General features: G+C 40.4%; 1 protein-coding gene across 3 annotated transcripts in view; it reads right to left on the minus strand.

The window, feature by feature from the left end:
* Positions 1-26,749, minus strand: part of SPATA20 (spermatogenesis associated 20) — a 150,376-nt gene that overhangs the window by 35,434 nt on the left and 88,193 nt on the right. For all 3 annotated transcript variants that reach the window (XM_078778946.1, XM_078778948.1, XM_078778947.1), the window contains one exon: positions 18,493-18,573. In XM_078778946.1, the coding sequence (XP_078635072.1) occupies positions 18,493-18,573 (81 nt within the window). The remainder of the gene's footprint in view (positions 1-18,492; positions 18,574-26,749) is intronic.

Below are 26,749 nucleotides of genomic sequence, written 5' to 3' on the forward strand. Positions count from 1 at the left end.
TTGAGTCATTCATTGGTTTGATGATGGTCCTAATATTTTGATAAATGTTTGATAATGGTCCTGGTAATTTTAGTCCTAGGAATAATATTGCTAGTGGTTTGTCTGAAGATTTTAATGGGATTTAATGGGATTTTAAGGGGATAAATTGGGAACATTCAAATGTTGTGTTTTGCTAACGTTTCCACAACGTCGCTACAACGTTTCACTTTCGTTGTTGCAACGTTTTGCTCCAACGTTTTGGGAACATTCAAATGTTGAGTTTTGCTAACGTTTCCACAACGTCGCTACAACGTTTCACTTTCGTTGTTGCAACGTTTTGCTCCAACGTTTTGGGAACATTCAAATGTTGTGTTTTGCTAACGTTTCCACAACGTCGCTACAACGTTTCACTTTCGTTGTGGCAACGTTTTGCTCCAACGTTGTGGGAACATTCAAATGTTGTGTTTTGCTAACGTTTCCACAACGTCGCTACAACGTTTCACTTTCGTTGTTGCAACGTTTTGCTCCAACGTTTTGGGAACATTCAAATGTTGTGTTTTGCTAACGTTTCCACAACGTCGCTACAACGTTTCACTTTCGTTGTTGCAACGTTTTGCTCCAACGTTTTGGGAACATTCAAATGTTGAGTTTTGCTAACGTTTCCACAACGTCGCTACAACGTTTCACTTTCGTTGTTGCAACGTTTTGCTCCAACGTTTTGGGAACATTCAAATGTTGTGTTTTGCTAACGTTTCCACAACGTCGCTACAATGTTTCACTTTCGTTGTTGCAACGTTTTGCTCCAACGTTTTGGGAACATTCAAATGTTGTGTTTTGCTGACGTTTCCACAACGTCGCTACAACGTTTCACTTTCGTTGTTGCAACGTTTTGCTCCAACGTTTTGGGAACATTCAAATGTTGTGTTTTGCTGACGTTTCCACAACGTCGCGACAACGTTTCACTTTCGTTGTTGCAACGTTTTGCTCCAACGTTTTGGGGACACTCAAATGTTAAGTAAATCGGATAAGAATTCACGAGTTATTTCACGAGTTATTCACGAGGTAATTACAGTAATTACAGTTCCGGTAATTACAGTAATTACAGTAATCATTACAGTAATTGCAGTAATCTTATTACAGTAATTACATTACATTAACTCAGGCACCTTTTGAGTAAGGAAGCTGATATTTGGACATGACACTGACCAAGTGATGTGGCTGTCAAGGAAATTTTGATTTATTGATTAATCATTTAATAAATTAACTCGTTGATTTATAAATGACTTATTTAATTAAAAGTCCTCAGAGATACATCTCCGGATGAAATACTTGCAGATTGGTTATGCTATGAGCCAATTGATTAAGGAAAATATTTTGTGATGGCCATATTGGCAATTTCGTGGCCATATTCGTGGCAACTCAGTTAGTGCCACTGCACCTTTAAAATGCATCCCTGCGTTCATTTTTCGATCGATTGAGTTGAAATTTTGAACAATCGGATCTGGACTGTCGTTGTTAACGACTCTAGCACGCACTCGTCCAATCAGGATGGAGCGGTATGGTCCCCGGATCATCACTGCCCGCAGTGTTAATTAGTTTTACTTTTTTCTCTTGGTCATATAATTTTGAAGACATGCATGTCATGATAGAGGAAATGTTTGTTCTGTTGAACGGAATAAATGTTGTTTATTTGTGTGGGTGTGTATTTTTGTGTATTTTGGATATATTTTCACGACTAATTCCAGTTAACATCCTGCAAAATTTGCTCGTTTGCTGGCCGAGTCGAAATTGCGTTGAGGTCCTATGGCATGCGCCATTAAAAGCGCTGTGTAATGGTTGAGCTCCCTTTATTTCGTTTTGGTCATGCGGATGAGCAGACAACGTGACGAATGCTGCGGCTGGAGCAGTAGAAGCGATGTAATGAGTAATTAAAAGTGGGAGGGGGCAACACCACGCATACCTCTTTTAAGGTGTGTATAAACCCTGGAATAAACGTGGGAGGGGGCAACACCACGCATACCTCTTTTAAGGTGTGTATAAACCCTGGAATATTTCAGCAATCAATACAATGCTGAAACTATGTAAGTTAAGTTAATGAGTAATTTAATAAGTAATTTAATGAGTAATTTAATGAGTAATTTAATGAGTAATTTAATAAGTAATTTGATGAGTTATTTAATGAGTAATTTAATGAGTAATTTAATAAGTAATTTAATGAGTAATTTAATAAGTAATTTGATGAGTTATTTAATGAGTAATTTAATGAGTAATTTAATGAGTAATTTAATAAGTAATTTAATGAGTAATTTAATAAGTAATTTAATAAGTAATTTAATAAGTAATTTAATGAGTAATTTAATGAGGAATTTAATGAGGAATTAAAAGTGGGAGGGGGCAACACCACGCATACCTCTTTTAAGGTGTGTATAAACCCTGGAATGAACGTGGGAGGGGGCAACACCACGCATACCTCTTTTAAGGTGTGTATAAACCCTGGAATATTTCAGCAATCAATACGATGCTGAAATGATGTAATTTACTGTGTAAGAGGGTCGACCTTGGGTTTGTTTGGGTTTGTTGTTTATTTTTGTGGGTGTGTATTTTTGTGTATTTTGGATATATTTTCACGACTAATTCCAGTTAACATCCTGCAAAATTTGCTCGTTTTCTGGCCGAGTCGAAATTGCGTTGAGGTCCTATGGCATGCGCCATTAAAAGCGCTGTGTAATGGTTGAGCTCCCTTTATTTCGTTTTGGTCACGCAGATGAGCAGACAAAATGACGAATGCTGCGGCTGGAGCAGTAGAAGCGATTTTTGAATTGTTCAATGATTATTCGATATTGTTATGACTTATTGTCAATAGGTATACTAAGTGGCCATGAGGTAGCCTGTTGCTATGTACAGTTTTATTCTATTGTTGATTATACCACATAGCTGTGGTGATAAAGGAAATGTTCGTTTTAAATAGATGATTATGATAGGACCATGACTATAAAATCATGATGATTATTATGAATGATATCATAGGGTTCAAATGTAGAATGATTGCACGAACTTGGAAAAGAACTTTCAAGCCCTATGGGATAAATTGGGTATTACAAGCGATGGAGTTTCAAAATTTAGCATGATTGAAGGAATTTTACAGTCTTATTTCAGGAGTTTTACGAAATTTATATTGCCAAGAGATTTGGGTACTATTAAAAGAAAAATGATGAGATATTTTTCCCAAAGAACTTTAATATCTGCCATCCATTTTGGCTGTCTCACGAATGAAGGATGAGTTGCCTTTAGTGGTTGCAAAGAAAATTTGTGGAGACCAGGCAAAATGGGGAAATATGTCAGATATGACCCTAGGACAGGACGGTGATTCATCAATTGACATGAGGTACGAACCAGAGGTGACGACCGATGAGATTCGATCTCAGTCAATGGATGGACCTGTCCTGACATCATTGGGGAAAGGGCTTATGCAAGGAGTCATCCAAAATGATTAATTTGATTTATTGATGAATATTGATGAATTAATTGAAATTGAATAATTGATTGAATTGTTGATTGATTGAATCTAATTGATTGAATTTAATTGAATAAATTTAACTGAATAAATTGAACTGAATAAATTGAATTGAATATATTGATTGTTTGATTGATGAAAATGCGGTCTCAAGAAAGAAGCTTGGATATCTTTGTGAGATATTATCAATGTGAAGACAACCTTGGAAAATTGAGCAAGGTGGTGAGTTTATATACAGATATATATGTGCGGTTACCATTGTGTGATTTCCCCGTCAACAGAGCGGACACCTGAGGATTCACCCATTTCATACTGACCCTCTGGCTCATCTGCATATACTGATCTGTGAGATTGGATTGTGCAAAAGCCACAGGTGAGGGAGATTCTCTGGAAATCACCGTTTGAACAGGTGGAGAGATCCTTCCTGGAGGTACGAGTGAAGCTTTAGAGGAACAAACTACAACACATCCAACGCTACTTTGATAAAAGGCAGAATGGGAAATGGAGCCTGCAAGAATACACAAGGACAACCAGAGATTCCACAAAAAGGTACTTGTACACATCATATGTACGACCGTTATGGTGCCGAAGCTATAAGGCAGGTCGAGAATTGGTATTTGTGGACAAAGGGACATGATGAGGAGTTTCCAAGAGATGGTACATTTGAGCGAAGTCGATTGGAAAGATTAGAACAAAGATTGAAAGCCAGAAAGAGACAGAATCTAACGGTAGACTGGCTTGCATTCCATCTTTGGGATGGTGAATCCAGACAACGGGAACAGCAAGAACGGATAACGGATCTAGAACTTAAAATAAAAAGGATACAGGATACAGTGGAGGAGACAAATGCACAACTGCCCTCGAAATTAGGAATGAAAGTGACAGTTGTCCCATCTGATTTCCAGTTGTCTCCCCAAAAAGGACGGTACAGAGAATTTTTTCGTGTTTCAGGAGATAACGAGAGATTGCAGTGGCAACTCAGGGATGTAGAGATGCAGCCCAGCAATACAAGTGCACAGGTGCACAGCCCAGGCAACGACAGAAACCGGTGTTTCAAGTGTGGACGGATGGGACATTGGAAAAGAGGATGTCCGTATACCAAAAGGAAGACAAGTTAATAGGGTAAACCAAGATCAAGGGTACCAGTGCTGACCGATACCTCAGACAATGATTAGGCCTTCATTGCGACAAATCCCAAATGACGATTGGCCTCAACAAATTAGATTACTGGACAAACATGAATAACTGTCGATGATTCTTGGGTCTGAAAAGTTTTCGGAGCAAGAATTATTCATTTTTTCTTTTGCTTGTAAGCAAATTAGTAATTAATTGATCAAATGCCGAAATTGGATCTTTTATGTTGGGCACACAATTTTAAATTTACAAAGTTGGAACAATTGCTTTGCAAATTTTTGAAACCAAGTGACAAGAGTCACATGATGATCAGGTGGGAATTTCGGACTAGTGTTCCGCATGATTGATAGGTCAGTGGTCGACTGACATGCAAATGGGTGTGTAGTCAAATTTGGATAAATTATGGTGGGAACTGAAAGGGTAATTTCAATGTGACATCATAGGGGTTTTCTAAAAATAAAAATAAAACTTTTTGGTCCATTTGCGTATTAGCATTTATAAAATTGAAGGACAAATTTTATGAAAATGAAATAAAACTGACACCCAACCTGATCTGTAAATAATGGTTCCAACGCAAACAAATATGCATAATGCATGCGTGTGTGTGTGTTTTGTGTATCAATGTTTGTGTTTGTTGTTTTTGTTTTTGTGTATCAATCTTACAAGATTGTGTGCCTTGTCTGAAGGAAAATAGATAGTTCCATGGGGATGGGATCGCATATCGAGAGAATTCGTAAAATAAAAAAAAATAATAGAAATATAATTTGATTATAAAAAAAATTATCACTTTTGTCAAGGGAGATGGAGAATAAAGATTTGATTTGCTGAGTTATGAGCAGCTATTCATTAATAGTAAAAATTGGGAGTAATCTTGGGATTCCATTGTGATCGAATTTATATGAGAATCAAAGCTATTTATGGATATGAGCTTCATTAAAAAAATGTGGGAGTACAAAATTAGCCAAATTTAGGAGAGGTCTTACACTGACTTCCCAGAGTACTCTGCTCACGGATTTTTATATATATAAACTTGAATTTTATCAGCATATAAATTGTGCTGTATGTATGGATGTGGTTTAGGCATAGATGATATGGGAAAATAGTAAAGAAAATTTTGCTGGTTTGAACTATTGTGAGTTTTCAGTTCTGGAGTTCAAACAAAGTCACTGGTTAACAGATGAGAAAGGATAGTAAATAAATTATTCGATGCTGGGCAAATTAAGTACGATATTACTAAGACTTATGAGAGCTATTGTTCTTCCTTACAGCAGTGGAAAATTATTGGAAAAAAAATTAGATCCAACATAATGAATCTATAAAAGAATGTGATAGGGATAATATCCTCAATTTGTACTAATTATTTGATTGTGGGTAAATGAATTAATTTATCGTAGTGGATTGTTAACAGCAGCCTGAAAATGTCCTGAGAGTGTGCATCCATGTAATCAGAAATCCCAGATTTGTTTTTACAAACAACATTTTGGTAGAGGTCTTGTGTGGACGAACACTTCCTTGGTAGATAAAAAACGGTACTGCATGCTGGCAGCCACTTTTGCGGCCAGTTAGGCCAAACAAATTGAGAGGAAATTGTAGTTAAATACGTAAGTTACACATGGCTATTTGAAAAAAGGAAATTTGTTGAGATGGGAAACATTTTTCGAAGGTTTATTAAAGTGTTATAATATGACATGTGGCAAGGCAAACTATTGGATGGGAAAATTAGATCTGGCTATAGAATAAATTTATTGACCCCTTGAAGTTAATTCTTCGAATCATTGTTTCACTGGCATTTTTGTTCAAATTGGAAATAGTTTGGTAGAGCTGTGGTTAAAACCTTTGGTTGCGGTATCTTGGAACGAAATGATAAACCATAGGAGATTGATAAGAATAGAAACGAATATGGACCCAAAATAGAAAGTTGGATTCATGCCTCTCATTGCAAGCAAGCACATGGGGCTAAGGTGGACGATCCCACAGAAAATGAGGCTGCACCTAGCAGCCCAGCAGAACATTCAGTGGCAGATAAATGATAGTCGTGATTTACAGTCATTTGAATTACATTTTAACACCCCTTGCATTGATAAACATTACATTTTCAACATGTGATATTCCTACTTGGGATAGTGACATTTATTTGCCTACATGACATACAATTACCTGCTGATATTAATACAACATGAGTGAAAAATGTATCACAACTACACTCATGATCAGGGGATTGAGTTCAACCCCGGGAGATAGGGGGATCAGGGTAAGGCAAATAATCTGATTTATGTTACATATTAAGGGATTTTCTTTATTTACCTTTTAGGAAGCTTGTTAGTTTGGTATATAATGTTGAATGTCATCAACATATAATTATGTCATAGGTATGAATATATACAAGGAGTAGCAGACTTGTTTGTTGGTTTAGTAGTTATATTGGCAATTGTTTTAGTGGTGGCTTGCTTGAAAGCCTTATAGTCTAGTAGGAAGACTAGGTCCCCCTGCACCCCCCGGAGATATACTTCTAATCAGTGTTTCTAGATTGGACAAAATGTGTAGAAAATGACTAGCTATGGCCCCAAGCTGAAATAATGTCCCACATACCATTTTTATGCAAATTACTGCTGCCATTATCAAAAAAAGACTAGGTCCCCCTGCACCCCCCGGAGATATACTTCTAATCAGTGTTTCTAGATTGGAAAAAATGTGTAGAAAATGACTAGCTATGGCCCCAAGCTGACAAAATGTCCCACATACCATTTTTATGCAAATTACTGCTGCCATTATCAAAAAAAGACTAGGTCCCCCTGCACCCCCCGGAGATATACTTCTAATCAGTGTTTCTAGATTGGAAAAAATGTGTAGAAAATGACTAGCTATGGCCCCAAGCTGAAAAAATGTCCCACATACCATTTTTATGCAAATTACTGCTGCCATTATCAAAAAAAGACTAGGTCCCCCTGCACCCCCCGGAGATATACTGAAACTGGCAGTGACTGGTGATTGAAATGCGGTGCCTTTTTGTGTTTCAGGTCGAGGTACGTGAACTCCCCACGATCTACAGCAACCAGGAAGAGACTGATACCAGGGTGGTTCTGTACCTCCATCATGCTGCTACCATCGGATACAAGAACGCTGTAGTCAGAACACCGGACACAGACATCCTCCTGATCCTGCTCCACCATGCCCACAACATCAAGCTGACGGTGTACCTGGATACAGGGTCAGGGAAGCATCGCCAACTTGTCAACGTCTCTGAGCTGGCAGAATCCCTGGGAGAGGACTACTGTGCCACTCTCCTGGGGTACTATGTGTTCAGCGGAGAAGACTGCACCAGTGCCTTCAAAGGGAAGGGAAAAGTCGGGCCCTTGAAAAAGCTGGAGAAGAATCCCAGGTTTCACAGGGCATTCGGTGAATTTCACAGGGTATTTAGAAAAATAAAACTTTGTGTTAACGTCTGTGTAGACGGACCTTAATATGAGTCTATTATTTCGTAAAACTGTGATTATTTTGTAAATAAAGCACTAATTAGCATACTAGTATACCATAGACACATGTAATCATGTTATGAATAGTTCTATCATGATCTATGCCCTTCAAAACATGGGTCTAGACACCTTCATTTTTCAATTATCTGCAATATTGGCTGAGATATGTCAAAAATCGTTTTTTTGATAATGGCAGCAGTAATTTGCATAAAAATGGTATGTGGGACATTGTTTCAGCTTGGGGCCATAGCTAGTCATTTTCTACACATTTTTTCCAATCTAGAAACACTGATTAGAAGTATATCTCCGGGGGGGTGCAGGGGGACCTAGTCTTTTTTTGATAATGGCAGCAGTAATTTGCATAAAAATGGTATGTGGGACATTTTTTCAGCTTGGGGCCATAGCTAGTCATTTTCTACACATTGTTTCCAATCTAGAAACACTGATTAGAAGTATATCTCCGGGGGGTGCAGGGGGACCTAGTCTTCCTACTAGACTATTAGTGACGGTGTATTTGAATAAGGTAACCAACAACACGATGATAACGCATGAAGTGACAAATGAGGAAAGAAATGTGGAACCAGAAAAGGAAGACTTTTATGGCGGCATAAATACTGAGATTAAAAGATTAAATCAAGTGATGTTGCAAATGAATACAGTAGAATTAAGATAATGGCATAACAACAATGTTATGAGTTGTGTCAAATACAATATCAGTGAACTCATATCACCACGAGTGACACACTGTTAGAAAAAAAAAAAGGAAAAAGAAAAGTGGAGAGGAATTATGGTAATAATACATTATGCTTAATTTGTTGGTTTGGGAAAATTGTTGTTGGGAATTAGATATTCCCGTTTGTGATTGTAATCATATACAATTTATTTTCTTAGAGTAGTGCTAAAATACCTGCATGAGTTAATTTTTGAACTATATTAACCTGAAAGCAATTGTGGATGCTATTCTTAGTTTAGTAGTGAAATACATACCTGATTGAATATTATTTGTGTGACGCATATAAATGAATATAACTTTTTGAATGTGTTAAGGAAAAACAACAAATTGTTGAATGTGAAACTGTCGGAAGATATACATTATTATGCTGATTTCATGGTAAGATGTACCCTATCTGTTTCAGTGTGTGCGGAAAGCAGATTCAGATGTGACTGAGCATAAGGATAAGACGAGATCACATTTTGAAGGGAGTGCTAACGGAATTGGGAAGAAGTTCGAGAAAGAAAATTTGTGGCTAAAAATGAAGTTAATCATGGCATACACCCTCTTTCTCAAAGAATGATGAAGACATTCTCCCGTGTAACTTGGAGATGAATGCTTACCTTCACCAAGGAAATTTATGTGACCATTTACCTGGATCACACTGCAACATATGAAAGAAAGGCGATCACTTACTCTTGTTCGAAGGCTTCGAACATTCATCACATCAGAAGTTGCAGGACAACGACATTTTACCCGCAACCTCTGTGAAATGCGGGGACATATGTTATTACTTCACCAACTTCCGGGGAGCCAGCATGGAGCTGCAAACCAATGGCTGTGCCTTTTCACAACAGCTGTGCGCGATTCTGCGGGCCACTCCTGGTATGGACCATGGATGACCTGAACACCATGGTCCCAACATCATTGTGGATGCATCCGGCATCCCTGTTCCACATCTTGCTGGCCAATCAACATCACACCAATACTTGCTGCCCACTCACAATGAGGGAGGAGGCAAGTCGACTACAACTGGGTGAAGGCCTTGTTCAGGAATTACAATGGTTTACAGCAAAAAAAAATGGCAAGAATGCTACAAGGAGAGCAGGGTCAGTCTATGACTCCGCAATGTTACCACAACAGCGAAATCCTACACGAAGTAGTGCAGGAGCTATGATTAGGAGAAAATGTTTCATACCTGGATTGAAACACAAGTGATCAGTCCTTCCTTTCAAACAAAGTCAACATTTGTGTGGAGGCAAACGTTTTTTCCAGATGGTGCAGATGGTGCAGAAAATGAAGTGAAATTGTTGTATCTTGGTGATGGTGAAGTGTTGTTTTGAAAATATATTTGTGATGCAAATGCAATAGATTGAACAATATGGAAGGAGTCAATGACCAACGAAATGTTTTGTGATTCTTGCAGGATGACGGTGTATGCCTAAGGGAATTTGATTACCAAAGTTATGATTATTTACTTATACTCGTAATGATGTTTACTTGCAGTGATTGATTATTTACTTATACTCGTAATGATGTTTACTTGCAGTGATTGATTATTTACTTATACTTGTAATGATGTTTACTTGTAGTGATTGACTGTTTACTTATATTGATGTTTAGATTAATGGTTAATATAAACAAAAACAAAAAGATGAGGGAATTGTGGAAGTGTAACTCAGTGTAACTTATTGATTAAAGACTGGTAACGATTTCGTAAATGGATGCCAAGAATGTGCACGCACATGGTAATCTCTTGTCCACCTGGTCACAGCCCCTGGCTGAAGCACCCCCCTATCGTTTGGTAAACGGAACTCGCAGCAGGAGGGGAGCGAGCTGATGCCAGGACTTGGTGCATGCATGACCTCGGGGCATTAGCGGAGAAAGGATTAACATTCAGCGGACAGGGGATTAACTCCCGTTTGTCCATATAAACCAGAGCAAACGTTGAGTCAAGGAGACTGGTCACCAGAAGCTCTGACCGACGGAACGGACGAGCACTCATCATCAGACCCTCTGCCCGACGGGAGTGGCGGAGGAACATCGGCCGAACGAGAAGGACCATGCGAAAAGAGTTAACCTGGTCCATTGAATTAAGCGGTATTATTTGGTAATTAGGAATGAAGTGAATAACCAGTTAATAAACCAGACCTTTTGTAAAACCTGTGTCCGGTCATTGGAGTCTTGAGTCTCCGCCACTACTTCCCCTACACTGCCGTCCGTCCGTCTCTCTTTCTCTCTTTCTTCCGTCCGTCCGTCTCTCTTTCTCTCTTTCTCTCTTTCTGCCGTCCGTCCGTCTCTCTTCCTCTCTTTCTGCCATCCATCCGTCTCTGTTTCTCTCTTTCTGCCGTCCGTCCGTCTCTCTTTCCCTCTTTCTGCCGTCCATCCGTATCTCTTTCTCTCTTTCTTCCATCCGTCCGTCTCTCTTTCTCTCTTTCTTCCGTCCGTCCGTCTCTCTTTCTCTCTTTCTCTCTTTCTTCCGTCCGTCCGTCTCTCTTTCTCTCTTTCTCTCTTTCTTCCGTCCGTCCGTCTCTCTTTCTCTCTGTCTCTGTCTCTCTCTCTTTCTTCCGTCCGTCCATCTCTCTGTCTGTCTCTGTCTCTGTCTCTCTCTCTGTCTGTCTATCTCTGTCTTTCTTTCCTTTCAGCAAATCTCTTGGCCCACTCAAACACATGTGATTTGTCATTGTGTATTCTCTGTAAAGCACCTTCAACTTGTCAAGAATGTTTATGCCACTTTCATGTAGTTTTACCAAAAACTTGATGATTCTGTTTCATAAATTTCTGAAGATGAAGATGTTTTTGTCGTTCATCTTCAGAACATGTTTGCAGCACATAATTTTATCAAAACTCCAGTATCTGTGGGTTTGACGCTCCCACGAGCTACAAAACACAACTGATCGATACAATAGCTAACACAGTACAGTAATACCCCGGCCTACGTCATTAATTGGTTCCATAAACCGTGACGTAACTTGGGTTTTGACATAAACCGGGCGTAATGCCTTTTAGCTCTTTCACGAGCCTCGATCTTGTATACAAAAAAAAACAAAAAAAAAACATGCCTTAAAAATGTCTTAAAATGAAGACAAACACCGTAAAACTAGAGTAAATAATTCGCGAAAGTATATAACTATCGCTAAACCTTAAAGAACACTACAAACACATTTTAGTCATATTTTTTAATGAGTAATGAACACAATTAATAAATGAATTTGTAAAGAATAATAAATAAAATTAATAAGATTACGTTATTCACCTTAAACATGGCGTCTTTTCTGAACACAAACACACATTTTAGCAGTCTTAGCCGGCGGCGCTTTTTCAGTGACGTATGCGAGAATACGTTCCCCAACATGAATGATGGTCGATACCGTCGACCGTGGCAGCCCTAAGGCATAGACCTTATCGCGAATCGGTAAATATCAACAGAGGGCGCTCCACCGCAAAGCATGATGGGATCGAAAAGGGGGCAAAGGTAAACACGAACCCAGAAGAGGAAGCGTCTGTCTACGATCGACGCTGTGTTTACGGAAAGGAAGATGGCTAATGTGAAAGAAATTCAGCGTTTTTTGGCATTAAAATCCAGCGATTTAAAGAAATATTTGAGGGAAAGGGGGGTTCCCATTGGAGAAGAGAAACAACCTGTTTATGCAAGAACAGTTCCTGAATGTTGAAACCTCGATCGGCCATACAAATATCGCCGGGCTGGAACTTGTCTACAATGTTCGTCATCTTTACAATTTTTTTGTCCGACGTGTTTCCTCCTGTAGGTTTGGAAATGTATGAAATCGTTCCGCTAGGTGTAATACCAACAAGGCACTTGAGAGTACCCAGTAGGCACACAGACATTGGATCCACGTTGAATGAACGTCAAGATTCGACGTGGACCCGAGGTTGAAAACGAGTTGGATTTGCAAATTGGTTCAACGTCATTTTTCCAACGTCGAAACAACGTCGAATAAACGTTGATACAATGTCACAACAATGTCATTTATTCGATTAAAAAATCAAGCCAAGTTGCCAACGGTGAAACAACGTTGAATGACTGTCGGGTTTTGATGTAGGTATTAATGTGGTTGGGTTTTGGTTGTCCGACGTCGCGACCTCATTCCAACCGTTATTCGACGTTGAAACAACGTCGTGTGCCCGCTGGGTAGGTCTTGACTTATATTGGCTGTACACTTGCGAACAAAACTTGGGAGACGGTGCTTTGTCCTAATCCAAAGTGAAATGCGAGGTCCTCGGCACGAAGATTAAGCCGAAGCTTCATGAGTCTCATGAGTAGTTGATCCTCTAAAGATTGAGATCGCTTAACTCCGAGTTTTGTAGTATTGTTTATTTGCCAGGTCTTGTCTTCCATTGATAATTTCCCCTTATAATAATGAAGGTTCTGTGCATGAGGGGATACTTCTGCTAATAACCACTTAAACAGGTCATAACTAGGTAAACCTGTATAAAGTTTCACAAGTTCATCACAGTTTGCTATGTTCGAAACAGTAAGCTTCTTGTTACATACTGCAATGGCGGCTTTCAGTTTTGCGACGGTGTCCTTGGCTTGCAAATACTGGCTCATGAGCTGATCACAGTTCACAGTTAATTTGTCACAGTAAAAAAGTCCTAAAAGTAGTTTAAAGTGGTAAGGATCACGTAGTGTGTCAATGTAAACAAGCAGTCTGTCAAAGTGACAGCGACCGCCGGCGGCGCTATTGCCCCTTTCCCATCCCATGATGCATTGCGGTTCCGATTCGCGATAAGGTCTATGCGCTATCACCGACACTTTTTCACCTTTTTCATACCTTTTAATCAGATTTAACTTATCTTCCATCGTAACCACATTACGCTTGGAAACACTAGCATTATCCTTCTTAGGACCCATGGCTAACACAGACACAGTAAAGGAATACTGTACGTCGCCTCTGTTTTGAATGAGAACCAGCAGTTGCGCGTACGTACAGTATACTGTACGTACATTTTAATATATTTTTAATGTGCTTTTTATTGTATTTTAAATTGTTTTTTAGCTTCTTTTATTGTTAATTTATGTACTATTTTATTTATGTTAAATATATTTTTAAGGGGAAAATTTTTTTTCACGTCCGTAGGAGTGACGTAAAGTCGCACATAATGACGTTCGAAATTTACTCTAGAAGAGTGGCGTAAAGTCGAATTTGACGTAGGTCGAAATGGCGTAAAACGGGGTATGACTGTACTGAAATAAAGATTACGATGCACATCCAATTACGAAATTCAAGCCAGTGCTGCCACCTGTCGAGAAAAAAACACTATTCCTGGAACTTTATTGTCAGATCTCGTATGTTGATATGTCCTGATCAACATTGCTGCTAAAGGATCCTGTGCATGGGTAACGAGCATTATGGGCGGATTATGTCATTTCAAAAGTCTGTAATATCGAAGACTCTTGGTGGAGCAAATTCATTGCATTGCAGAGTCCTTGGCCTGACCAAAGTATAGTATCCATATTCTACCGTATTTTAGACTCATGGAGGAATTTGTGCATATATTAAATGCAGGACAAGGAGAGTAGGATATGACTGCCTTGAATTACAATAGCATCAGTAGATGGATCAATAAACATAGTATATGTGATTTTGAACCCAGGATAACCAGCATAATGATGTTTGTTGTGTGTTGAGAAGGGGATGGCAAACCAGGATTTCCGAATACAGTGGATCGCTCAGCTCCAAGAAGTGCGTGTCACGCATGCACATAAGATGCACAGTGAGCACAATAGCCAATGATTTGCACATATTACATTACCTGAGGTCAAACCCAAGGGGTTATGTATTGTAGAGCGATGTGCCATGAAAAATTGTGAAATTAAAAATAAAACCGAGTCGTTTTCAATTTATTATATGACATTATTATTCACTGTAGAAACGCTCGTTCTGATGCGATTTCCAAAACATTATCATGTAGTGCACGGGTGATGTGTGACAACGCATTCCTCATGGTAATTGCGAGAAGCAAAATGATTAAAAAGCAATTTTAACATTAAGCGCAAGTACTTGGTGTGGAAATTGATTTCGTACTTAAGGCTAAACAAATTCCCAACACAATAACCATCATCTTTCTGAAAATAGTGGGTTTTTGTTTGAAGCTCCCACAACATAATTCTGTGCTCACTTGCTGATGCCATTGGTACGATTCCATATGTCCTTACAGACGATGTCATGAGGGATGTACAAACAAACTTGAGACTCAAAAACAAAATCTCCGCAACCGGATTGTCAAATATTGTAATACAAAAGGTGGAACATGATGAATTACACTTTGGCCATTTGAGATATGCATGCCTCCACCAATGGTCTGAAAATGCCCACGACAGGTTTTTTGGCAAATATTAAGGTGAGGGAGGAGGGGTGAGGGAAGAGGTGAATGTACAAGCAAATAATATTGGGTGGGAGAGGGTGTGAAGGGCTCAAAAATGGCTTTTATTCAAGTAACATGTAGATGGACTTTGCAGCATCAAATAGAGTTGTGATCGTCGCATTGAAGTTCCGTCGGGACTATCTACATATTACGCATCGGAGGGTGTGTGACGAGAAAATTCATACTATATTTAAATAGGAGTCTGTTTGTTTCACTTCTATGCACTCGAGGAACTGCTAGACCCGTCTTTCTGAAATGGTGGGTCATGACCCCCAAAGGGGCCCTGAGTAGGTTTCTGGGGGGTGTCCTGAGATTTCTGCGCTAAGTAGTTCCACAAGTCCTAGTGATGTTCCCAACGATTTACCGAAGTGAACTTGCATTCTCAATCTTAGTAGTGATCAAATCTAAAGCCAGAAAACAGGGTAATGGATGTCGAGAGTGAGCTACGATGTTCACCGAGTGCGACTATTCCTCAAATTGTCATGTTGTGTGCAAAAAGGAAATAAAAATGTCCCAGGTTCCAGACTTTTTCTTACTCCTGTAGTCAGGGTTGACACTATTGGGCTCAGCCCAGTTTTCCCAACCTGGGTTGACCCACTGACCCCCAAACTTAAAGAAACCCAGTATTTTCTTAGTAAGGTAGGTTATTTTCAAAATCCCCATTTCTGTCTTTCTTTCAACCTCTGTAGGGGGTAACAGGGGTCATGGAGAGCAAATACCAGGACGGGTGGGTCGTCTGGTAAATCCGGCTGAGAAACATTGTGCTCGACGGTATAAATTGAAAACTTTTGATTTTACTCGTGCTGTGCACGAGAAGGTTCAAAATGGTGAAAGAAAACAAACACAAGTACCCCCGGGTGTTTCGGTTGGCGAGAGGACCACAATTCTTTCTGTAAATATGTATTGCATAACGCTGCTCCCAGTGGGATGAGGTATTACAATACATTATAAAATACAGTACTCCAATTCTGGGAGAATTAAACCATCAGTAATTTTGGTGAAAATACCCCCATCTATAAGAACGGCTTATTTGCGATAGTAATTATGAACAAAAGAAAGGGAGTACACAGGGAAGAAAATAAGGGAGAGAATAGAAAAGAACTTGGGAAGAGATGGGAGTAAACATGGAAGAATGGACGAGGGGAAAACGCGAAGGATGGTAGGACAGCGTGTTCAAAGGTTCTGTCATTAATTCCCACAGCATGTTTCAAAATGCTTTGGATATTAGTATATTATTATCTTTTGTAACACCAATTCTTATCGCTGAAGCAAACACATTCATGTGCCAAATGGTATGAAATTAGGCATAAACAATGCCAATGTGTCATCATTATTGTCAGTGAGGCCAGAATTCTTTCATTGTCTAGTAATGGTGGCTTATTGAACTCGTTTCCAACATCAAGGAAGCAATGGCAGGCTTCAAGCCGCCATGTATTTTAGATTGCAAAGGGCACCATTATTGATGTCAGGATGAATCCTGAAAAAACAAAACGTCAGCAGCCCCAGCTAGGTGGCAACCATTTTGGCCCGTGAGGGCTTGTGCTTGTTCTCGGTATCAAGGAGGACTTTGATTGGGATCAGTCCTCCCTAGCAATATGGGGCAGGAATGGAATTTGAAGCAAGATCGATGACTTAAAATATATCTGTGCGAAGCAGCTTTGAAATAATTAACAAGAAAGAGTAATCGGAGATTGCAGACCCTCGCTAGGATGTGTTTTAGTGGTTTTTAAAGGCTTTTTTGTTAAAACAAATATGGCGCCGAACCACGTGACCTATGACGTCATAATTATAATTGCAGAATTCTACAGGTGGCGGTGCACCTAATGGTGAAAATTTCATGTCAATCGGACCAATGGTTGCAGAGAAAATCATATTTATTCTGTGTGGAGAAACAGACAGACAGACAAATAGACTCAAATGCAATACCCTCTCATCTAACAATCTTACTACAATTCACCAAATGTCTGTGTCTGTCTGTCCATCTGTTCCCAAGTACCGCAAAAACGGCTGAACCGATAACGGCTGAACCGATCGCAACGAAATTTTGGGTGGGTAATCCTGGGACCCCCTGGAGTAAAATATGCCATATTGTTTTTCCAAAATCTTCCCCAATTTTCCAATTTTTCCAATTTCCAATTTTCCAGTTTTTCCAAACACGATGGAATAATATTTACCGATATGAACAGTGATGTGGCTTTTATTGAAATTGTACAAATACATTTTAGATTTTGATGATTTGCATGTGATATTATTTAACAGATGTTTATATGAATCGTTTAAAATAAAATAAAATCCTTCAATTTCTGATATTTTGCCTTTTCATTTGGGCCTCCCAATTGAAGCCCCGCCCATAGGGTGGGTACCGTTGCTAGTGGTAATAATGTGACCATAGTACACAATCGAAAATAGTTTCTGGCACACTCAAAAGCCTTTTGTCTCCAGTCCATAAGAAATGTCTGACTCTTTGCAAGATTAGTCTGATGCCGGATGACAAATTGGAAGAGTGCATCTTCATTGAACAGGTGAGCAGTTTATCCTAACAGGTTAAGGAAACACCTTTTTTTAAATAATAAACAAGAATAGTCGCACTGTGGTCACAACCTGCAACAAAATCCGGTAACGGCTCAATTGGGAAACACACATTTAAAGCACCTTTAAAAGATGACAGCGCAATTGGGAAACACATTTAATGATCTATTAAATAATTAACTCGACACCTCTCGTCTGTGCTATCCTCCACCATGGTTATATAAGAACGAGTTGATTCGTCACAAGGTCACGGATTGCTTTACCCCAAATAGGGAGCATTCAAAAATTATGTAACGCTATTGCTTGATAACATAACGTATTGTTTGAATACTGTGCGTTCTGACATACCGTGATTTCTGACGGACTTGATTAAACTTTCCTATTATTCGACATACGATTAGACTTTTCGAGGTCCCTCATCATGAATAACACTTGATCGAAACAAAGCCAATGGAAATCTGACACAACAAACCCGGGAAGTGTATAGTTAGCATAGACCTACAGGCCTAATGTGTTAGGCCCACCAGACAAGTAAGATGGCGGCCTTATCATTTTGTTTCAGTGCTATGGTGTATGGTGGGTGGAGTCAAGTGACAGATGTGGGTGTGGTCCGGCAGCTGTCTGACCAATGGGTGCACATTTCAAAAATCGGCCCCCGGCACAAACCCCAACAACAACAGCAACGCGAAGCTCTTGTAGATCTGCGACATGTCTGTGAAATTGTTGCATGGTTCCGCTCTGAAAAGGAGAGCTGCACTCACCTTGTATGGCAGGAATATTGAGTGAACACAACGGATCATGGCTCTGGTGTCCTCTTCACTTGGCTCTCCTCGAATCACAACCTGCAGGTCACACAATTGCTCGCTCTACTCATCTGCCCTTGCATGGATTTATTGAGTGCAAGATTGAGCACAAGATATACCTTGTGAAATGGGCCTCTTTAATTTGTTACTTTATAATCCCGAAACACACCGACTGGCGATACACCTGTCTCATTATAGTGCTCCGGATTCAGTGCAAAGCCAATTAGACGTGGTCGATATTACATGGTGTAATAATTACGAGACAGCACGTGTCGAGCATTGGAAATTCTAATGTAAGATACATATATGGGAGTCACAAACAAAGCCATTGCAACTAGCTAGTTAATCCATTATTGGCACAATTATCAGAGAAAACACAAAAGAAAGGTGATTAGGTGTAGGATGCACTGGTATTTTGAATGCAATCTCTTTGCCTTGAGCATTGCACCTTGTTTTCATGCCTTGCAGAGGAGAGGAATGAATACAGAAAACTTGTTGTGAAAGGATTTAAATACGATGGTGCAAAAGTTCGGTCAAGTTCTTTGTCCAGCCAAGTTGCTCGGTCACTGTTTCCACGAATGTATCATTTGGGGTACTAAATATATTAACAACCAAAGTTGTCCAGGTCTTTTTGGAACATCCTGTACTTATACTAGGTTTGGTCAAAATGCCATCACTGGTTCACAAGTTAGCTCGATAACAGAATTTTTATGCAACGGGACCTCTGACCTTTGACCTCTTGACCCCATAATCCAATCAGTTCATTTTTGCATCATTATACATACTTGTACCAAGTTTGACTTAGATCCCTTCAACCGTTCTTATGTTATCATGGTAACGAAAACCGATCACGGACGGACGGACAGACAACCCGAAAACATAATGCCTTCGGCAACTTCGTCAACAGAAACATAAAAAATATAGATAATGTTTCCTCACAAGGACCTTTGACGCAGGAGGAGGCCAATAGGCCCATCGTAACCTGAGCTAGTATTACCAAGCTATGGTTGTATGTCCATATTCTATCCTTTTTAATGTTGAGCACCAAGCAAGGAAGCAGCACAGACCATTTTTTAAGTCTTTGGTATGACCCGGCCAAGATTTGAACCACCTCCCTTCCAGAATCAGAGTGGATGCTCTTACCATGAAGCCACCAAGGGTGGTTATATACACTACATGGCCAAACGTATGCGGACACCCTTTCTAATTAGTGGATTCGGCTGTTTCAGCCACACCCATTGCTGACAGGTATATATAATCAAGCACACAGCCACTAAATCTTCATAGACAAACATTGGCAGTAGGATGGGCAGTACCGAAGAGCTCAGTGACATTCAACGTGGCACCGTCATAGGATGCCACCTTTCCAACAAGTCAGTTCGTCAAATTTCTGCCCTGCTAGAGCTGCCCCGGTCAACTGTAAGTGCTGTTATTGTGAAGTGGAAACGTCTAGGAGCAACAACAGCTCAGCCGTGAAGTGGTAGGCCACACAACCTCACAGAATGGGAGCACCAAGTGCTGAAGCGCATAGCGCATAAAAATCGTCTGTCCTCGGTTGCAACATTCACTACCGAGTTCCAAACTGCCTCTGGAAGCAACGTCAGCACAACAACTATTCGTTGGGAGCTTCATGAAATGGGTTTCCATGGCTGAGCAGCCGAACACAAACCTAAGATCACCATGCACAATGCCAAGCGTCGGCTGGAGTGGTGTAAAGCTCGCCGCCATTGGACTCTGGAGCAGTGGAAGCGCATTCTCTCGAGCGATGAATCACGCTTCACCATCTGGCAGAACAACGGACAAATCTGGGTTTGGCGGATGCCAGGAGAATGCCACCTGCCTGAATGCATAGTGCCAACTGTAAAGTTTTGTGGAGGAGGAATAATGGTCTGGGGCTGTTTTTCATGGTTCGGGCTCAGCCACTTAGTTCCAGTGACAAATATTAACGCTAAAGCATACAATGAAATTCTAGACAATTGTGTGATTCCAAATTTGTGGCAACAGTTTGGGGAAGGCCCTTTCCTGTTTCAGCATGACAATGCCCCCGTGCACAAAGTGAATTCCATACAGAAATGCTTTGTCGAGATTGGTGTGGAAGAACTTGACTGGCCTGCACAGAGCCCTGACCTTAAGCCCATTGAACACCTTTGGAATGAATTGGAATGCCGACTGCGAGCCAAGCCTAATCGCCCAACATCAGTGCCCGACCTCACTAATGCTCTTGTGGCTGAATGGAAGCAAATCCCCACAGCAATGTTCCAACATCTGGTGGAAAGCCTTCCCAGAAGAGTGGAGGCTGTTATAGCAGCAAAGGGGGGACCAACTCCATATTAATGCCCATGATTTTGGAATGAGATGTGTGATGTTCAGGTGTCCACATACTTTTGGTCATTTAGTGTATATATACACAAAGAATTAAGTTAAGCACCCCCCCGTTTTTTTACAACCTCGCACATTACAAGTTTGTTGTCGTCAAAACAGTGTAATATACCCATCATATTGCTATATTTTCTGGAGAAGTGATATTATGGTCACATAAAAACATAACAATCATGCCGTTTTCAATATTTTATTCTGAATAATTTAAGGTGAAATGTTTTGGGAATTTTAGGCATATTTTCACCTCAATTTAAGTATGGAGCTATAGGTCCATCACGGACAGTGTGGATGACGTTTATGTTTTCTAACGTACAGTCATTGTTCTGAGAAGACCTCTAGCGATCTTTGCGTCAATAACGTGTGTAGGACCCACGTGATCGGATGGAGCAAGGTGCTGTGACAACCATCCCCTGGCCTGCGTACAGTCCTGACCTGAACCCCCTCGAGCACGTTTGGGACATGTTGGGACGACAAATTGCGAAGATGGTCCCTCCAATAGCCAATCTGGATGAATTGGAACGTGCATTACATCGGGAATGGAACAACCTGCCACAGCAACGCATACGACGGCTTACAGGGTCTATGAGACGTAGGGTTGAGTCAGTGATCCGATCACGTGGGTCCTACACACGTTATTGACGCAAAGATCGCTAGAGGTCTTCTCAGAACAATGACTGTACGTTAGAAAACATAAACGTCATCCACACTGTCCGTGATGGACCTATAGCTCCATACTTAAATTGAGGTGAAAATATGCCTAAAATTCCCAAAAAATTTCACCTTAAATTATACAGAATAAAATATTGAAAACGGCATGATTGTTATGTTTTTATGTGACCATAATATCACTTCTCCAGAAAATATAGCAATATCATGGGTATATTACACTGTTTTGACGACAACAAACTTGTAATGTGCGAGGTTGTAAAAAAACGGGGGGGGGTGCTTAACTTAATTCTTTGTGTATATATAACCAGCAGCTTGACTGTTACCAAAATATATATTTCATTTTGAGTGTAAAACCAGTGACATTTTCAATGTAACCTTCACAACATGTATAACTCTTTACTTCCACCTAATGGGTTCATATCGAACTACAGTGTTTGGATTTGTCTTTTTCACAAATCAAGTCTCAGTTGTGACTTCACCTTATTTCATCCAATAAGACAATGTTTGTATAATGTATATGGTAGTGCATCTGTGTTGTTGGTTATTATCTCCATAATTTGGGTTTTAGAAGGTGGAACGGAGTCTATTCGCCTTTGTCTATCCCCAACGCGAAGTATCCACCCCCGCTTCAGTGAAGGATTGTGATTCATGGACTAAGTTGTGAAGTTGTGTTGTTCTCAGAGTTTTGTTCCAAGGACTCTTTTCTGGATCGTCACTGAGCCCAACTGTACAGCCTCCAACTGTAGTTAGTTTGTGGTAATGTTCCCAGGGATGTTTTTAAGATCTCTGTAAGGTTCTTTTTATCATTCCCATTGCTCCAATTATCATTGATGCAATTTTGTTGCTCTTCAGCTTCCAGGATGTTTTCACTTCATTCTTGAGATCTTGGTATTTGGTCATTTTCTTGATTTCTGCAATATTTAGGCCAAAATCACTGGGTACTGATATCTCAATCAGCAATGCCCTCTTTTCCTTTTTGTTCCTGAGTACTATGTTCCGTCACAGTGCTTTGCTTTCTATGTTCACGCTGGATGGGATCATCAGGTCATATATGACTATTTTGTCGTTGTTTTCAACGATTGCTTTTGGTTAATGTTTCCATCGGTTTTGTGGAACTGATATATTGAAATTTCTACAGATGTACCAGTGGATTAATCTACATACCATGTTGTGCCTTTGGGTGTACAGTCGGATGGTTCTTAAAAATGAAAGTTAGAAAGGTCAGGCTCCTAACACTTAAAATGTTTTGTAGTTATGAGGAAATGCTTGTGGTGAAATTGTAAGCCATTTGGACTAAATTTAGGGGTTGCACACGGAGTTTGTAATTTCACACATTTGGCTCGCATAAATGTTTGGAGTTGATTCTTTATTTATTCTCCACTGCTATACTTGTGATTTTGACCATTACAATTGACCTATGACCTTGCTATGTACTGCACATTTTGAAGTTGTTTTTAAGTTAATTGAATACAGTACAGCTGTACTCTGGTGCATGCAATTGCTCTCATTGAAGAGTACAATCATCTCCTGACAGGGGATGAATAGCAAACCCAGTATCTGCTTCAAGTTGTGACAGAACATCGCAAGAGGTTTCTCGATTGCAGGAAATCAACGCTTATGGGGCACAAACATTGAGTGGCTGGCAACCAGGAGTCACTGTGCAACCCATAAAACTTGATGTATTCAAAACATATTTCAGAGGCAGAAGTGTTACCTCAATACCAAAAAAATTAAAGGGTAGGAGCAAAACACTTAAAAAATTATTATTTTTGCCTTATGTAGCTTAGAACCACCCGAGTGTACAGGTGCTCTGACATGAGTGTTTTACAACCTGATATGGGGTGACTCGTGTTTTCTGTTTCTACCTTGCAGAACCTACACTTGTCCGACTGACTCAGTCCTGCCATCTTTTTTAATCAATGGGTAAAGTGTCCTTGGTCTTGGGCATTAATAATGATTCGTTCAACATCGCAGTTGAGCTGACCTCTTCGTAGAATGGTGTAGAACCATTCAAACGGGTACGTTTTTCGTGGAAGTCCTTCACGAACCTGCTGTCCATGCTTGTTGTTTGACTACAGGTGGCACAGGAATGTGGAATTTTTTGGTTCCATGATTTCCCATTTGTCGTTTTTTTTTACCTAAGTCTTTCACGAACCTGCTAGTACCTCGCTAGTATGTATATATTATGATGCAAAGATGAACTAATTCGATTTGTGCATCGAGGTCAAAGGTCAGTTTCTGTAATAGGTTTTTGTTACTGCGATAACTTAATAACGGCTGAAGGGAATTAAGTCAAATTTGGTACAAGTATATATAATGATGAAAAGATAAATGGATTCCTTTATGGGGTACAAGAGGTCAAAGCCCAGAGGTCCTGTTAGGTAAAAAAAAAAATCTGTTATTGTGCTAACTTGTGCACCAGTGATGGGATTTTGACCAAATTTGGTACAGGTATATATTATGATTGAATGATGAACTGATTAGATTTCGACATCAAAGGTCAGAGGTCATGTCAGGTAAAAATGTGATACTTGAGAACAGATGAAGGTATTTAAATCAAACTTTGTGTACGAGGGGCAGTCAATAAGTAACCTTAAATTATTTTTCACAACTTGTTTATTGCATGTACGTGTGTAACAACTGTTATTTTTCAACATAATCTTCATTGCGTTCAATGCATTTTTCCAGCACTTTACTAAGGCCTGGATTCCTCTATAATTTTTTTATTTTTGGCTGCTTGTGTATCCATTCGTGCACCGCTTCCTGGATCTCTTCGTCGGATCGGAAAGTGGTTCCACCAAGCGACTCTAAGTGGCCCAAAGATGTGGTAATCCGAAGGGGCGAGGTCTGGCAAGTAGGGTGGATGAGGAAGACACTCAAAATGCAGGTCCTCGATTGTTGTAGCTGTAGCGCAGGCAGTGTGGGGCTGAGCATCGTCATGCCGCAGCAAAACACCGGTAGTGAGTAGTCCACGACGTTTTGATCTGATTGCTGGTTTCAGGTGATTTTTAAGGAGGTCACAGTATGATGCACTGGTGACTGTGATCCCTCTGGGCATGTAATGCTCTACAAGTGGGCCTCGGCTATCCCAGAAGTGTCAGCATCACTTTTCCAGCAGACGGCTGTGTGCGGATTTTTTTGGGCTTCGGTGAAGTTGAATGGCGCCACTCTTTGCTTGCCCTCTTCGTTTCTGGCTGAAAGTAGTGGACCCAGCTTTCATCCCCAGTCACTACGCACTGTAAGAAAGATCGCCTTCTGTTTCGTAACATCGCAGAAGTTTTTCACATGCGTCCACTTGCCGTTCTTTCAGTTTGGTTGTGAGTTGTCTAGGCACCCACCTTGCAGACACTTTGCGGAACCCCAGCATGTTGTGAATGATATGTTGTGCTAAACCATGGCTGATGTTCAATTCAGAGACCACTTCATCCAGCATAATGCGACGGTTTTCCCTTAGCACGCGCTCAACTCCTGCAACCATTTCTGGTGTGTAGGCTGTGGGAGGCCTGCCCAAGCGAGCAGCGTCTGCCACACTCGACACTCCACTTTTAAACTTCCTGTCCCAGTCGTACACCTGCTGCAGCGATAAACATGCGTCACCAATTGCATCTTCATTCTGCGATGGACTTTACTGAGATTCACCCCCTCACTTCCCAAGAAACGGATGACAAACATTGCTCCTCCCTGGTGCATGCTTCTAAGGGAGCCGCCATCTTTTACTGCTCTATTGACATCATACGCTCAATGTTTCCAGATCTAAAACAGGCAAAACATGACTCTTACCCATAGATATAACATATGTCGTCTACAACTAATGTTACGGATTCGTCACTTCCACTGTTGTGGTTTTCCTCCACTTGAAAGATTTCTGATTCTATGTACTATTATTGTCTTCCAAAGGTTTATTGTTTATGAACAGTTATTAAAAGTTAAAAAGGTTACCTTAAAATGATACACATTGATACAGGAACACGAACCGGAAGATAAGGAGGTGAAGAAGAGGAGGCGGTGAGAAAAGTCGGAGAAGAAGCTGGTTGCTTTGCGTTATGGATCGAACGTTGTCGAGCAAGAGACACGAGTGAACTTTGGGTTTCCTGGAAAGGGATTCCGCAATAGAGTTGTTATCGCTGTGACTGATCAAACCTGCGTGTCAGGTTGGCGTTGGATTCGGAGGAACCATCGTCGTGTGATTACGTCTCAAGTACGAGCCGTCCGCCATTTTGACTCGTGCGCTTCGCGCGTCGAGCAGACTTTCCTTGCTTCGTCAACCGTTTCCACCGTGTTCAGACGTATCTGTGGTGTGTGTGCACCGAGGCTTCTCACGATTACTTTGCGGCTCGCCGACCGTGAACAGTGAAAGTTCGTACCTGGAGGGGGCCTTTGGATTTCCCAGTCGCCATGAGTGCACCTTTGTGCCACTTTAACAACGTGACCCTTTTCTCCGCTTTGGGCTGCGTGCGCCTTGGTGCCGTTTTGGGCGGCGTGTCTGTGTCTGCCCTCGGAACGAGATTCTGGTTCCGAGTCGACATCGTTCCGTTGATCACTGGAGGGGACCAACTCTGAGCACGAAGACGGGAATATAGAGACATTGGGGAAGCTTCTTTCCACTCACTTGGAACACTGTGAGTTACCTTATGCATGCTAGCTGATGGAATAGAGAGTGCACTCTTAATTGTCATTTGTGGTAATGTTATTCCTGTATGATTTATAATATATTATTGGTTTGTTCATAACCATTGGTGTGGTTTCCTTATTGATTTCGACACGGAATAATATATTTTTCTGTCGTGGCCCCTCCCGGGGTTCAGAGGTATACCGAGACCAGGAGGTCGGGGAGGAACACATAACACTACACACATTACATTCTCGACTATATATCGCCATTTGAAGGTTACTTATTGACTGGCCCTCGTATAATGATGTAATAATGTGGGCGGAGGCATATCGGTTTACGTCACGATGTTGAAGAGTGTCGTTATAGTTTATTTTATTTTATTGCAAAAAAACCCAAAAGCAATGGGAAATTGTTTGCACGAAAACCAACCAAACTTAAACAATAAATTATGATGATGTCTAAATACAATCTCACAAAACTTAACCAAAAGGAATAATTAGATTATCAGTCCCTAAAGTTCATTTGTTTCACTTTTAAAGCATTTACCCAAGGTGT

The sequence above is a fragment of the Myxine glutinosa genome, chromosome 5, assembly GCF_964187855.1.
Source record: "Myxine glutinosa chromosome 5, kmMyxGlut1.1, whole genome shotgun sequence".
In the NCBI taxonomy this organism is placed as follows: domain Eukaryota; kingdom Metazoa; phylum Chordata; class Myxini; order Myxiniformes; family Myxinidae; genus Myxine; species Myxine glutinosa.